We start from the raw sequence: 16,979 nt of genomic DNA, 5'->3' as shown, positions 1-16,979 counted from the left end.
TTGTACTTGAGTAAAGTAGAAGTACTCAGATCTTGTACTTGAGTAAAGTAGAAGTACTCAGGTCTTGTACTTGAGTAAAGTAGAAGTACTCAGGTCTTGTACTTGAGTAAAGTAGAAGTACTCAGGTCTTGTACTTGAGTAAAGTAGAAGTACTCAGGTCTTGTACTTGAGTAAAGTAGAAGTACTCAGGTCTTGTACTTGAGTAAAGTAGAAGTACTCAGATCTTGTACTTGAGTAAAGTAGAAGTACTCAGATCTTGTACTTGAGTAAAGTAGAAGTACTCAGATCTTGTACTTGAGTAAAGTAGAAGTACCAGAGTGTAGGAATACTCTGTCACAGTAAAAGTATTCTAAATGTTCCTCCAGTGAAAGTAGAAAGTACTCTCCTCTAAATGTACTTAAAGTAGCGACAGTAAAAGTAGTCATTGTCTGATTGGTCCATTTCAGAATAATATCTCTGATATGTTTTATAATGATTGATCATTAAAGTGTTCTCAGAGCTGGTAAAGGTGCAGCTAGTTCGAATGCTTTGTATACTGCAGGGTAGCTGCTGGATTTACTGCAGGTGAACTACAGTCTGATTTAAGGGAGATTATATTTACCATCAGTAATCCTAATCTGCCTAGCAACTGAAGGTGATAAATACATGTAGTGGAGTAGAAGTACAGAGGAGCATAAAACAATACTCATAAATACTCCAGTAAAGTAAGAAGCACTTTCCACATGTCAGTTTTCTATAACATCTTTATTTAAAAGGATTTACAACACAAACTGGCACCACTTAATTTGAATGGAGTCTTTTTTTCATCCTTGCACAACAACGGACAAACACACACAAAGTGTCCCTTCAGAAACAAAGAATAGTTCAACTGTAATATTCTGGCAGTTTGTTTGTGATCTTTGATCAAATGTTTCATTCAGTGGCTTTACAGACGCTCGGAGAAGACTGACCATCATCATACCAACATGGGAAGGGGACATTGGGGCGGTTGAAGAAGCCCCACACACACTTATGTAGTTTCTCTTCAATATCAACAGGGAACTATGGAACCACTGGATAAAATCAGTGGAACATGCAAACAAAATGTGGCAACTGGGTGACATTTGAGTCTAGATTGATGGATTATTGGAGCTTTTTTCAGAGACCATCAGACGATGTAATTAGACCCTTAACAAAAGCAGCTTCTGTTCATCTGGCTCATTAACTTCTGCAAACCCAACACTGAGTCCTGTAAAATATCTGCTCATCATTGATTAAATAGAACCACAAAGACTGTCATCTCGGAGTTCCTGTGTCTGACACACGTCTGGGTTTGACCCTCGAAGCTTTGAGAGATAGTGGACACATCCTAGAGACCTTTACGTCCCAGTAAAATCTGCTCTCAGCGACTCAAAGACGTTCTTCCTGGGCTTCTTTTGTTTACATTTTAAGTGTGGAACACCACGGCCGGATGAATAATCTGATTGTGTATTTCTGAGAGTGGAAATGGAAGGAAGTTGTGCTTGTGTTCAGATATCTCCAAGCAAACCAAGAAGTCTGCGCACGTTAACTTTGACACTACTTTGGGGGGAAAACGAGGGCATGTCGGGCTTCTCTCTGATCTGGATCTAGAAGATCTGCAACATCAGCTCCAGAAAGGAAGGTCTGACTGACAACATGACTTTTCTATGGCAGGATTAATCACAGAGCATGTGAGGGGGAAATGGACGAGAGACTGTTTTGCTCTTTATCTACGATGTGTCTCATGAGAGACCCCCTGTGGACAGTAGAGCGGTGCAGGGATGAGTCCTAAAACCTGGAAATACATCTGCATTTTAGCACTTCCTGTTCCCTCGTACGAAAGGCTATGGTTTTCAGAATGTTTTCTGGGTTGCATCAAATACCTCATATTAAAAATGGTGGTTGCAAACAAGTGAAGTAGTTCCTTTACAGCCCAAAACCACATGGAGAAATCTCATTGGCTTTTCGGACCAAAATCCCTCCTGAATTGTGAGCAAACCTCGTGACCAACTACAAGAAGCACCTGACCTCTGTGCTGTGCAACAAGGCTTTCTCCACCAAGAACTAAGACATGTTTTGAAGCGGGATCAAAAACGTATTTCCCCAAATTAAATGCAAATTAATTTAAATCTTTGTTGATGTACATTTCTGGACTGTGTTGCATTGTTGGAGGAGCTACAGACTCAAGATTTCCAGTGCCAATTCTACACTGTTGCTTATGTGCACATGACCATAAAGCCTGAAGTGAATTACAACGGCTTCTTGGTTCAAATAATAAAAAGATATTCTGGGAAAATACAATATATGCAATAAACTCAGCAGTAATATCTCACTGAATGTAATCCCTGTATGTTCACAGTCCGCTGATAAGGCTGGCTATAAAACTAGAGGAGGAGCTGCAGACAGGTGAGGGCAAAGTATGAAGTCACACTGCCAGACGCCATTTCACACCTGGACAGAGAAGAGGAGGATTCATCAGAGTTACAGGTAAGAGCCCAGCGCAGCCAACATGGAGAGCGGCCTGTCTGCAGTCTGACTGATTGATGTATTTCAACCAATCTGTGTGTGTGTGTGTGTGTGTGTGTGTGTGTGTGTGTGTGTGTGTGTGTGTGTGTGTGTGTGTGTGTGTGTGTGTGTGTGTGTGTGTGTGTGTGTGTGTATCCAGTGTTACTGGTTTATCTCTCAGACTGGAGAAGATGAGTGGTTTCAAAGATGAGGAAGAGGACAGATCTCCAGGCTCCAGCTGACTGTCTCTGAAGAGTGACCGGTCTAAAGAATATCCTCCAAACTTCAGGAATGAACCTGGACCCTCAGACACAGAGTATCAAATCATTTTTGCAACTTGAAACATTGATCTCATCAATAAATTAGAACGTTTATCTTGCAAACATGCATCTGATTAATTGGTGGTAAAAGGTCCCCTGAATTACTTGTTAGAGTGCAGACACATCTGGTACTGAAGAAGAACCCCAACAGTGAATGCATTTCAGTGATTATAACAGTGCTGGAGTTTCTTCATCATTATACCTGATCTGTTTACCACAACGCTCTATAGAGTAGAGATCTGACAGGCTGAGAATGAACATAGAAACTCAGTAATATATGAAGTGGACTAACAGTGAATGTTCATCACTACATGATGATGTTTCTCATCAAATGCATGAAGGTAATATAATGTTTCCTCTTCCTGTGAATAACTCTCTCTGTAATATGTGTCCTGACAGACTAGCTGACTGTGGACTCTCAGACACTCACTGTGAAGTTGTGGCCTCAGCTCTGAAGTCTGACCCCTCCCATCTGAGAGATCTGGACCTGAGTGAGAACAAGCTGCAGGATTCAGGAGTGGAGCTGCTGAGTTCTGGACTAAAGAGTCCAAACTGCAGACTGCAGACTCTCAGGTCAGTTCACTGACTGTAGTTCATTTAGTATTTCTGTATTTAAAATGTGTCTGAGAACAAAGACGTTCATTTGTTCCAGTTTTTCCAAATGGTTGAATATGAATGAGAATAACAGAGAGGAGGTGAATGTGTGACGGACAGTGCTCCAGCTTCCACAGACTCACTCTGTGCTCCATGAGTCGCTGAAGATGCTGTCAGTACTGATGAGCTGTGTGAGGGAGAGGAAGGAGCTGTTGAAGATCTGAGGAGAGAAACTGCTGCAGAGACTTTGAGCTTGGATTATCATGGATCTACATCTTTCTGGACTCTGACCTCTAAACCTTCTTCAGCTCTGAACAGATTATTAAACCTTCAAACTCACTTCATGTTTTCTTTATTCAGAATGATGAACTGCTGGTTGTCAGAGATCAGCTGTGCTGCTCTGATCTCAGCTCTGAAGTCCAACCCCTCCCATCTGAGAGATCTGGACCTGAGTTACAACTACGCTCCTCAGGATTCAGGAGTGGAGCTGAGAGGTCTTCTGGAGAGTCCTCTCTGCAGACTGCAGACTCTCAGGTCAGTTCTCCATCTCTCTGTGCTGAGATTAATATGAGAGAGTTGTGTTGACTCTGAGCTGCAGACATCAGCTTTACATTTAAGATCAGATATACTTTATTGATCCCAAGTTGGGAAATTATTTTGTTGCAGCAGGATAAAAAACAAGGCATTGCACATAAGTATAAATTAAAGAGTAGAAATAAACAATTCTGAAATGTAAAGAAACAGCTTTAAAGATTAGAAAATATACAAGTTGACTGAAGATAAAAACGATCAACTTTCTGACAGATAAAACACTATTGAAGAGCCGATATTCAGTCATCACAGAATAAAGCAGGATATTATTTACAGTGAGAGTGTGATGAATGGAATATTACATTCAATATAAATGCACAGTGTGAAGTTAAAGTCCTGGAGGTCTTCAAATGCATGAAGGTAATGTAATGTTTCCTCTTCCTGTGAATAACTCTCTCTGTAATATGTGTCCTGACCAGTGATGTCGGTAAGTGTGTTAAGAGTAATCTAACGCGTTACTATTTCAAACCAGTAATCAGATGAAAGTTACTTATCCAAGTCACTGTGTTACTGTTGTTGTCATCCTCCTCAGTAAAAGACATGTTTGCTTTCTTCTTGAGTCTCGGGGAGTGAAGTCTATGCGACAATTAAGTCACGTTTTCAGCACGAGGACAACTCACGTGTAATACCACGCAGAGACACAAACGCAAACAACGATGGAGGGGGAGAGAGAGGGTTGGGGTTAGGGTCCTCCTACTTCTTCTTCTTCTTCTCCTCCTCCTCCTCCTCCTTCTTCTTCTTCTTCTAACTAAAAACGTCGCCTCTCCATAACGTCAGCATACTTTTGGCTCTAGAAGCTATTCAAATATCAACATATTCAGCTGGGTCAGGAATCAATGGGAAACTTTCAACTTTTTCACTCTTTTTTTCCCATTCAACTCAATGGGAGGAACCTTCAACTGCTCTTTAACTGCACCTTGCGCAAAATGCTACTCCTTCCACATAGTTTCAGCTAGAGACTTCATTCCAACTTCAAAACGTTCACAAGACCTTCAGCTATTAATCTCTTACAGCGGTGTTTGATATCTCTTACCCTTGTTGAGATATCTCTCTTTGAGTGGAGCTCGGTAAAGAGGCCTTCTTCAGATCCTATCATCAGTGTGTATTGCGCAACTCGCTGACGTTAGAGAGCGTGATGTCTCAGCTAGAGTGGAGGACAGCTGGAAATTCACCTTCAACTTTTTTTAACCTGCCATAATGCCCACACCCTATACTCCTGGGTCTTAATTCTACACTTGAGTTGTAGGAAAACCTCTGTTGGGTTGAAAATAAAAACAATTTAAGCAAAGAGCTTTAATAAATGCCTCTTGAGGACACCAAGCAACAAGAGCTTTCACATCCATTAAGTCCCATTGTAAATGTTGCCTCATCTTTCCTCCTTTATTGTCCTGAAAATACACAAACAGCACTCTATCCTCTCATCAGGTATCTGAGATGCTCTGAGCGTTGAGATTGTACCGATAGCAGCTACCGTTTTCCAACTAGAGTTAAAAATGTAAGAGGTTTATTTCTCCTTCAGATGAATGGAGAGGCTCTGCTTTCACTGATCACTGCAGATCTCCATGGAAACCTTTGACCTCTGGAGACAGACAGGTGTTGTGATGAGGTGCTCAGCTCAGAGACAGACACACACACTGGAGTTTAACACACTCAGCCTATTCTCCTGTCTGATGGAGGCTTCACACTGACTTCAACATGTTCCACATATTGTAGACGTTATTGGTGACGTATGGTTTTAGTTCTCTGCTCTTTTAAACATCATTGCTAAAAGTCAGTTGTTTAAACAGCTACAGTCACCATTCAGAGATTCAGATATTCAGCTGTTTCTGCATTTTCACCAAAGTTCAGCAACACATTTGTGCAGCTTACAGCATTCACACACATTTTCAGCAGGAAATGCATTTTAGTTCATATTCATTTAAAATATTAAAAACTGAAACTTTTAAAGCATTTTGTTCCAGTTTTTCCAAATGGTTGAATATGAATGAGAATAACAGAGAGGAGGTGAATGTGTGACGGACAGTGCTCCAGCTTCCACAGACTCACTCTGTGCTCCATGAGTCGCTGAAGATGCTGTCAGTACTGATGAGCTGTGTGAGGGAGAGGAAGGAGCTGTTGAAGATCTGAGGAGAGAAACTGCTGCAGAGACTTTGAGCTTGGATTATCATGGATCTACATCTTTCTGGACTCTGACCTCTAAACCTTCTTCAGCTCTGAACAGATTATTAAACCTTCAAACTCACTTCATGTTTTCTTTATTCAGTCTGAGGAACTGCAGCCTGTCAGAGATCAGCTGTGCTGCTCTGGTCTCAGCTCTGAAGTCCAACCCCTCCCATCTGAGAGATCTGGACCTGAGTGAGAACTATCTGCAGGATTCAGGAGTGGAGCTGCTGAGAGGTCTTCTGGAGAGTCCTCACTTCAGACTGCAGACTCTCAGGTCAGTAAGGGGTCTCTGCTGGTTCAGCAGTTCTGTGTGGGGGGGTTGATGTGTTCTCACACTGAGTAATCCCTCCAGTTCTTCCTTCCAGACGTAGCCTAGCTTAGCACAACTCATCCTGCTCCCCATTCTCTGCAGCTTCTTATTTATTTGATCTCATTCTTCCACAAACATCATAAAGTGAGCTTACAATGCAGATCCACATTTCAGTCAGTGAGCAGCTCTTTGATGGATATCCAGGATCTCCCAGAGGAGTGAGTCTGTGTGGTTCTCCTGTCCTGTGCTTGTTTCTAAAATAATGAGCAGCTATTTCCTGTAAGCTGAGAGCTGTGGCAGTCAGTCGTAGTGTTTGCAGAGAAGATATGATGGGATGTAAAGCATGAGATCAGTCAGGACTCTGAAGCTGACTCAAAGAACAAACACTGATTTTAGACCTGATCCAGAACTGTTGGGTTGTGTTCATCCCTACAGGATCACAGGAGAGATGTTAAGAGCCAAGATCCAGAAGAGCTGTGAGTACTGAAACCATATCCTCCATTCATCAAGATATTCTACATTAAAATCTGATCTGAAATGAAACATATGGACCTGTTTCCATCTTGTTTCAGCTCTCTTCAATCTTTGTAGCTGCTAATGTTTCTCTCTGTTCATGTGTGATGATTCTTTCAGGAGACTCTGATGTAAACAGGAAGTGGAAACTGGACCGACTGACGGGATATTTTCCATAAAGAACAAACCATCAATTTCACTTCAAGCTTTTCTTAAAAGTGAAGATAAAACACTTAAATATAGAATAGAACATAAATATCTTTTAAACCAAATATGAACAAATGTTTCCTACAAGTCCCGCCCCAAAGTGCTGTGATTGGCTGGTTCTATTAAGATAAATACCTTGATGCCTTTCATAATCCCAGGCTCCAGTTTCCTTCTCACCTGAACACACCTCTAAATCTGTGTACAGGTAATCCTACACCATGACCAGACTCTGATCCAACTGCTTCAAGTATTTCATCTCTCTAATGTTCTGAATGTGTGGACAATAGTTTAGAAACAGCTTGGCCCATTTGGACAATGTGGGATGGATTTGGGGGTTTGAGGATGCTGAGTCCATTTCTGACATTTCCAGGATCAAAGATGGCAGCTTTAACCAGAAAGTGTCCATATGTGTCCTCTCTGTCGGCTGATTTTGATTAATTCTGTGTCAGTTTGGAAAATGTAGGGGACTCTGGATCATTTGGATCGGACAGATTGCTGATTAGAAATAAATTGTCCAGAGTAAAGGTAATAACTTTAATCTTGGTCTCTATATCCAATGCATGCAGAGATGGTGGGGGTAAAGCAACACTTTCAGATGTGCTTTGAAGCCATGAGTAAACTTCAAATGTCACCAAATGATGACAGGAATGATCATCAGAAGGCATGGAGTTTATGATTGTAATTTAGAACAATCCCACTGGGTGGAGACATTGTCAAATAAATCCAGCTGCCATCCATGGAGGACCTCTACTCCCAGCGGCTCAGGAAGAAAGCCCACAGGATTATCAAAGACCCCCATCACCCCAGCAACAAACTGTCTGTCTGCTGCCGTCTGGCAGGCGGTACCGCAGCACCAGGACCAGAACCACCAGACTCAGAGACAGTTTGATCCCACAGACCATCAGCCTGCTGAACTCCTGAGCTCTGTGTTTGAGTCATCATTCTGTTCTTGATCATATCATTGTATATCTGCGTGTATACAGACTTCTGCCTGCACTACTTTATTATTCTTATCTTAGTTTTGTTTCTCTGTTTTATGTCTTATATAACTATGGTGCATTGCTGGAGGAGCTACAGACTAAAGGGTTTCATATCTAAACTGTAGCTTGTGTGCACTGACAACAAAGCCTTTAAATTGAATTGTTTGTTTGAAGTTGTTCATAAAAAATGTGTTGCAACCTTAAAATGCACAGGCTCCCTGGTGCAAGTAGAACATATTTAGGAAAATACAGTAAAATATTCAATAAATTCAGCAGTAATATCAATCCAGAGACACACACATACAGGTGCATCTCAATAAATTAGAATATCCTTGAAAAGTTCATTTCTTTCATGAAGTCAATTAATGTCAATTAAGGGGGGGGGGGGGATCGGTGATCGGACCTGTGTGTCTGTCCCATGTTAGCCCCGTGATGTTTGTGTAATTTGACCAAGGGAATGATTTCTGTGAATAAAGGCGCTCTTTCGTAATACAGTAATATGTTCATATATATATATATATATATACCGTATTTTCCGGACTACAAGGCGCACCTGAATATAGCCGCACCGGACTATAAGCCGCAGGGTTCAAGGCTTGTGCAAAGAGTAGCGGCTTATAGTCCGGAAATTACGGTACTCGTCTTGCTCTTGCTAATCTAGTCTCTTTTTCGCGCTAATTCGTTCGGCACTGCTTTGCCTGGCGGACGGACATGTGACCAACATACCACTCTTTTTCCCCGTGACTGTGTGTCTGATCACATGCCCTTCCGCCAGGCAAAGTAGTGCCATACAACAGCGGAACAAACCAAAACAAAACCTCTTACGATATCACAAAAATCATGAAAAATCCATAGAAAAACAGCACCGGACTATAAACCGCACCGGACTATAAACCGCACCGGATTATAAGCAGCACCGGACTATAAGCAGCACCGGACTATAAACCGCACCGGACTATAAACCGCACCGCACTATAAACCGCACCGGATTATAAGCAGCACCGGACTATAAGCAGCACCGGACTATAAGCAGCACCGGACTATAAGCCGCACCGGACTATAAGCAGCACCGGACTATAAACCGCACCGGACTATAAACCGCACCGGACTATAAGCAGCAACGGACTATAAGCAGCACCGGACTATAAGCCGCACCGGACTATAAGCAGCACCGGACTATAAGCAGCACCGGACTATAAACCGCACCGGACTATAAACCGCACCGCACTATAAGCAGCACCGGACTATAAACAGCACCGGACTATAAGCAGCACCGGACTATAAACAGCACCGGACTATAAGCAGCACCGGACTATAAGCAGCACCGCACTATAAACCGCACCGGACTATAAGCCGCACCGGACTATAAACCGCACCGCACTATAAGCAGCACCGGACTATAAGCAGCACCGGACTATAAGCAGCACCGCACTATAAGCCGCACCGGACTATAAACCGCACCGCACTATAAGCAGCACCGGACTATAAACAGCACCGGACTATAAGCAGCACCGGACTATAAGCAGCACCGGACTATAAGCCGCACCGGACTATAAACCGCACCGGACTATAAGCCGCACCGGACTATAAACCGCACCGCACTATAAGCAGCACCGGACTATAAACAGCACCGGAATATAAGCAGCACCGGACTATAAACCGCACCGGAGTATAAGCAGCACCGGACTATAAACCGCACCGCACTATAAGCAGCACCGGACTATAAACAGCACCGGAATATAAGCAGCACCGCACTATAAACCGCACCGGAGTATAAGCAGCACCGGACTATAAACCGCACCGCACTATAAACCGCACCGGACTATAAGCCGCACCGGACTATAAACCGCACCGCACTATAAGCCGCACCGGACTATAAACCGCACCGCACTATAAACCGCACCGGACTATAAGCCGCACCGGACTATAAACCGCACCGCACTATAAGCAGCACCGGACTATAAACCGCACCGGACTATAAACCACACCGGAATATAAACAGCACCAGACTATAAACCGCACCGGAATATAAACCACACCGGACTATAAACCACACCGGACTATAAGCAGCACCGGACTATAAACCGCACCGCACTATAAGCAGCACCGGACTATAAACCGCACCGCACTATAAACCACACCGGACTATAAGCAGCACCGGACTATAAACCGCACCGCACTATAAGCCGCACCGGACTATAAACCGCACCGCACTATAAGCCGCACCGGACTATAAGCCGCACCGGACTATAAACCGCACCGCACTATAAGCAGCACCGGACTATAAACCGCACCGGACTATAAACCACACCGGAATATAAGCAGCACCGGACTATAAACCGCACCGGAATATAAGCAGCACCGGACTATAAACCGCACCGGAATATAAGCAGCACCGGACTATAAACCGCACCGGACTATAAACCACACCGGAATATAAGCAGCACCGGACTATAAACCGCACCGGAATATAAGCAGCACCGGACTATAAACCGCACCGGACTATAAACCGCACCGGACTATAAGCAGCACCGGACTATAAGCCGCACCGGACTATAAACCGCACCGCACTATAAACCGCACCGGACTATAAGCAGCACCGGACTATAAACCGCACCGCACTATAAACCGCACCGCACTATAAACCGCACCGGACTATAAGCCGCACCGGACTATAAACCGCACCGCACTATAAACCGCACCGGACTATAAGCCGCACCGGACTATAAACCGCACCGCACTATAAACCGCACCGGACTATAAACCGCACCGGACTATAAACCGCACCGCACTATAAGCAGCACCGGACTATAAACCGCACCGGAATATAAGCAGCACCGGACTATAAACCGCACCGGACTATAAACAGCACCGGACTATAAACCGCACCGCACTATAAACCGCACCGGACTATAAGCAGCACCGGACTATAAACCGCACCGCACTATAAGCAGCACCGGACTATAAACCGCACCGGAATATAAGCAGCACCGGACTATAAACCGCACCGGACTATAAACCGCACCGGACTATAAGCCGCACCGGACTATAAGCCGCACCGGACTATAAACCGCACCGGACTATAAACCGCACCGGACTATAAGCCGCACCGGACTATAAACCGCACCGGACTATAAACCGCACCGGACTATAAACAGCACCGGACTATAAACCGCACCGGACTATAAACCGCACCGCACTATAAACCGCACCGGACTATAAGCAGCACCGGACTATAAGCAGCACCGCACTATAAACCGCACCGGACTATAAGCAGCACTGGACTATAAGCAGCACCGGACTATAAACCGCACCGCACTATAAACCGCACCGGACTATAAACCGCACCGGACTATAAGCCGCACCGGACTATAAACCGCACCGGACTATAAACCGCACCGGACTATAAGCCGCACCGGACTATAAACAGCACCGGACTATAAACCGCACCGGACTATAAACCGCACCGGACTATAAGCCGCACCGGACTATAAACCGCACCGGACTATAAGCCGCACCGGACTATAAACCGCACCGGACTATAAACCGCACCGGACTATAAACCGCACCGGACTATAAACAGCACCGGACTATAAGCCGCACCGGACTATAAACCGCACCGGACTATAAGCAGCACCGGACTATAAGCAGCACCGCACTATAAACCGCACCGGACTATAAGCAGCACTGGACTATAAGCAGCACCGGACTATAAACCGCACCGCACTATAAACCGCACCGGACTATAAACCGCACCGGACTATAAGCCGCACCGGACTATAAACCGCACCGGACTATAAACCGCACCGGACTATAAGCCGCACCGGACTATAAACAGCACCGGACTATAAACCGCACCGGACTATAAACCGCACCGGACTATAAGCCGCACCGGACTATAAACCGCACCGGACTATAAGCCGCACCGGACTATAAACCGCACCGGACTATAAACCGCACCGGACTATAAACCGCACCGGACTATAAACAGCACCGGACTATAAGCCGCACCGGACTATAAACCGCACCGGACTATAAACCGCACCGGACTATAAGCCGCACCGGACTATAAACCGCACCGGACTATAAGCCGCACCGGACTATAAACCGCACCGGACTATAAGCCGCACCGGACTATAAACCGCACCGCACTATAAACCGCACCGGACTATAAGCCGCACCGGACTATAAACCGCACAGGACTATAAGCCGCACCGGACTATAAACCGCACCGGACTATAAACAGCACTGGACTATAAACCGCACCGGACTATAAGCCGCACCGGACTATAAGCAGCACCGCACTATAAACCGCACCGGACTATAAGCCGCACCGGACTATAAACCGCACCGGACTATAAACCGCACCGGACTATAAACAGCACCAGACTATAAACCGCACCGGACTATAAGCCGCACCGGACTATAAGCAGCACCGCACTATAAACCGCACCGGACTATAAGCCGCACCGGACTATAAACCGCACCGGACTATAAACCGCACCGGACTATAAACCGCACCGGACTATAAACCGCACCGGACTATAAACCGCACCGGACTATAAACCGCACCGGACTATAAGCCGCACCGGACTATAAGCCGCACCGGACTATAAGCAGCACCGGACTATAAGCCGCACCGGACTATAAACAGCACCGGACTATAAACCGCACCGGACTATAAGCCGCAGGGTTAAAAGCTTGTGCAAAAAGTAGCGGTTTATAGTCCGGTGCGGTTTATAGTCCGGTGCTGTTTATAGTCCGGTGCTGCTTATAGTTCGGTGCGGCTTATAGTCCGGTGCTGTTTATAGTCCGGTGCGGCTTATAGTCCGGTGCGGTTTATAGTCCGGTGCGGCTTATAGTCTGGAAATCACGGTATATATATATCGAATACAGGAAAAACTAATCCTCCTCCCACTCTGAATGAAAATGATAAGTTTTAGATGTTTTAGCTTCCATCGTTGTAGTCAAGCTTCTCGCGCCCTTCCGAGTCCTTAGATAGAACCTAGCAACCATACCCTGTGCGCGCAGATAGAAAGAAGCGCGTGAGATTTTTTCTTTGATTATGCCTGATCTACCTTACTACAGCTGTACAAATCTACACACTGCTTCACGAGATCAGCAGTTCATTGTGCCTATTTAAGATGTTTTAGGTTGGAAGTTTTAATGTAGGCCTATTTTACACAACAGTAGGAGGAGATATATATATATATATATATAATAGGGAGTGATTTAATGCTCAGTTAAAGTAGAGCTCTTAAATACCTACTGTCAGGGTTGGGGAAACAGGAAGAGGAACAAGTGCAGTAAATCAAGGGGAAGCAGGTAAGGGTCCAAACAAAAAGCTTTATTCAAAAGCTGTTGATGAAAACAGGAAGCAAGGGGAACACAGGACATGAAAAACGCTTAGCTTCAGACTTGGCGACAGGAACACGCAGGGATCATGGAAGGGATCAGGGAAGAAATAACGACGACCAAACGAGAGACAAAAGGGGAACAGGGACTAAATACACATGGGTAATCACAAGAGGAGAGACAGCTGGAAGGGGGAGGAGAAACACAGGGGCAACAGGAGAACACAATGACGCAATCAGGCACAGGAGGGAAACGCAGACAGGAAGTGAAGCTAAACATGACACAAGAGGGGAAACATTTCAAAATAAAACACAACACAAGGACAGACAGGAAACAAGGATCATGACCCCTACACACTTTAACTTCAGTCAGGTTTTTAATGCAGGGTGTTTCCTTGCTGCATGTCTGTTTATATCTCACTGAATGTAATCCCGGTATGATCACATTCCTCTGGTAAGGCTGGTTATGAGACTAGAGGAGGAGCTGCAGACAGGTGAGGGAGTTAAAGGTAAGGTATGAAGTCAGACCGTCAGACTCCATTTCACACTTGGACAGAGAGGAGGAGGACAGGGTGAGTGTTACACCAGGCTCTGCTTTAAACACATTCATTCTGTACTCTGTTAGACTGATGTCAGAACATCACTTCTGGATTAAAGATCAGCGTCCTAGAGTCCAATGAGACTTCTGCAAGAGCTGTACAGTTTTTATTTCCTGGTTTCTGATTCAGAGTTACATACCATGTGACAGCCCAGCGCAGTCAAGATGGGAGCGGACCGTCTGAAGTCTGACTGATGTATTTTAACCAGTGTGTGTGTGTGTGTGTGTGTGTGTGTGTGTGTGTGTGTGTGTGTGTGTGTGTGTGTGTGTGTGTGTGTGTGTGTGTGTGTGTGTGTGTGTGTGTGTGTGTGTTACTGGTTTATCTCTCAGACTGGAGAAGATGAGTCGTTTCAAAGCTGAGGAAGAGGACAGATCTCCAGTCTCCAGCTGTCTGTCTCTGAAGAGTGACCGGTCTAAAGGATATCCTCCAAACTTCAGGAATGAACCTGGACCCTCAGACACAGAGTAAGAGTCTCTACTGTAACCTGACCTGAAGAGGATTCAGTTTCTATGTTACCTGATAATCTAACCTGTTCTTTAATCATTTCCATGAGGGCAGTACAGGAATACACTAAATAAATAGCTGTTCCAGATCTGCTCTGAACGAACCTGTAGAACAGTATATATACAGTCTGTCCTCTAACCTGTATAACAGTATATATACAGTCTGTCCTCTAACCTGTATAACAGTATATATACAGTCTGTCCTCTAACCTGTATAACAGTATATATACAGTCTGTCCTCTAACCTGTATAACAGTATATATACAGTCTGTCCTCTAACCTGTATAACAGTATATATACAGTCTGTCCTCTAACCTGTATAACAGTATATATACAGTCTGTCCTCTAACCTGTATAACTGTATATATACAGTCTGTCCTCTAACCTGTATAACAGTATATATACAGTCTGTCCTCTAACCTGTATAACTGTATATATACAGTCTGTCCTCTAACCTGTATAACTGTATATATACAGTCTGTCCTCTAACCTGTATAACTGTATATATACAGTCTGTCCTCTAACCTGTATAACAGTATATATACAGTCTGTCCTCTAACCTGTATAACTGTATATATACAGTCTGTCCTCTAACCTGTATAACTGTATATATACAGTCTGTCCTCTAACCTGTATAACAGTATATATACAGTCTGTCCTCTAACCTGTATAACTGTATATATACAGTCTGTCCTCTAACCTGTATAACAGTATATATACAGTCTGTCCTCTAACCTGTATAACTGTATATATACAGTCTGTCCTCTAACCTGTATAACAGTATATATACAGTCTGTCCTCTAACCTGTATAACTGTATATATACAGTCTGTCCTCTAACCTGTATAACTGTATATATACAGTCTGTCCTCTAACCTGTATAACTTTTCTCTCTCACAACTGAATTGTAAAGACAGCATCCCTCAAACACAAAGCTCCAAACAAGTCTAAAAACCTTTCATTGGTTAAACAGTCAGAAGTCAGAATCTGCTCTTTAATGAACTAATGATGTGTGTAAAACATGTGTTGTTTCCACAGACAGAGAGCAGAGGCTCCAGTCTCCAGCTGTCTGTCTCTGAAGAGTGACCGGTCTAAAGGATTACCTCTGAACTTCAGTAATGAACCTGGACCCTCAGACACAGAGTAAGAGTCTCTACTGTAACCTGACCTCATTTCCATGAGTGCAGTACAGGAATAATCACAGCATAGTACACTAAGGGAATAACTTCCAGCTCTGCTCTGAGCGAATGGTCAGAACCTCAAGATCTGGAGAAACAAAATGAGTAGAAGTGGGAGAGCAGAAAGCATAGCGGATACGAAGAGCAGCCCCCCGTTACTCATCCAGTGGTAGGATTTAAAAAAGAAAAGATAAGTCAATGATTAAATATGCACACAAGTACAGAACATTCTCTACACACACATACATATGTACTCACATACCCCCAGTTTCCCGGGGAAAGGAACAACAATAAGGTCAGAAATAAATTCCCAAAAGTTCCTGTTCAGATAACAACACAGAGTCATCTCTCATCCAATTTCTATGCCAACTCTGACACTGAAGAGGATCAGGATAACAGCCATCATAGTTATACTGACTCTTTTTATCATAACCATCAGCAGCATTGTCATATGTCCATATTATTTATGGGAATCAAAAAGCACAATGAGGAACAAACTCATAATAAGTCCATAAACAGAACAGTGTTCATTTCGTCAACGAAAACTATGACAGAAAACGTTGGTCAACGACCTTTGTTCCATGACTAAGATGAGACGCTGACGAGCTCAAACCTGATGTTTGAGAATAAAAACTATGACGAGATCTATGTTATGTTTTCGTTGACGAGACGGGACTAAAGTGTTCATGGTGGACTGTCGGACATTCAAAATGCAGGATATTTTATTCTTCCCTTCCGGCTTCGGGTTCAATAACCCACTTTGTCCAAATCAGTAGACAGGCAGGCTCTTCTTTTGGAGGCCGTTGTATTTATTAAAACCTGTTACACCTGCTTTGCTGTTGCTGTTCGGTTCACTTCTCCAGACACAGACACGCCTCTCTCTCTCTCTCTCTCTCTCTCTCTCTCTCTCTCTCTCTCTCTCTCTCTCTCTAGCGCTCTGCCTCTGTGACCTTCTAGCAGAACACCTCTCTCTCTCTCTCTCTGAGATGGTGAAATGTTGCTTTACGAATTTCAACACTTAATACTGTCACCTTGATTCCAACTTCAGAAACCTGTATTAACTGAATTAGTTTATAGAGAGAAAACATTTTGACTAAAATGTAAGGATTTGTCCTCGACTAAAACTATGAAGGATAAAAAGGACTAGCATGTGACTAAAACTA

At 44.0% G+C, this 16,979-nt stretch overlaps 2 protein-coding genes and 1 long non-coding RNA gene across 4 annotated transcripts in view; 2 read left to right on the top strand and 1 right to left on the bottom strand.

Moving 5' to 3' along the window:
• LOC134862780 (NACHT, LRR and PYD domains-containing protein 12-like) overlaps window positions 1-8,527 on the top strand; it is a 62,166-nt gene extending 53,639 nt beyond the window's left edge. Inside the window, exons 2-6 of the mRNA XM_063880871.1 lie at window positions 3,225-3,398; window positions 3,780-3,953; window positions 6,274-6,447; window positions 6,919-6,959; window positions 7,117-8,527. Of these exons, the coding sequence (XP_063736941.1) occupies window positions 3,225-3,398; window positions 3,780-3,953; window positions 6,274-6,447; window positions 6,919-6,959; window positions 7,117-7,118 (565 nt within the window). The 3' untranslated portion in view covers window positions 7,119-8,527. The remainder of the gene's footprint in view (window positions 1-3,224; window positions 3,399-3,779; window positions 3,954-6,273; window positions 6,448-6,918; window positions 6,960-7,116) is intronic.
• The window catches only part of LOC134862713 (NACHT, LRR and PYD domains-containing protein 12-like), an 82,024-nt gene that overhangs the window by 35,444 nt on the left and 29,601 nt on the right, over window positions 1-16,979 (bottom strand).
• LOC134862801 (uncharacterized) lies at window positions 13,380-15,781 on the top strand. Of its 2 annotated transcripts, none has more exons than XR_010165548.1 (3): window positions 13,380-14,109; window positions 14,466-14,600; window positions 15,677-15,781. It is a non-coding gene; the product is annotated as an uncharacterized LOC134862801 (long non-coding RNA). The 2 variants fall into 2 exon arrangements; XR_010165549.1 differs by lacking the exon at window positions 13,380-14,109 and adding an exon at window positions 14,189-14,233.

The sequence above is a fragment of the Eleginops maclovinus genome, chromosome 4 (genome assembly GCF_036324505.1).
Source record: "Eleginops maclovinus isolate JMC-PN-2008 ecotype Puerto Natales chromosome 4, JC_Emac_rtc_rv5, whole genome shotgun sequence".
Taxonomy (NCBI): Eukaryota; Metazoa; Chordata; class Actinopteri; order Perciformes; family Eleginopidae; genus Eleginops; species Eleginops maclovinus.
This window is presented reverse-complemented; position numbering and strand designations above follow the sequence as displayed.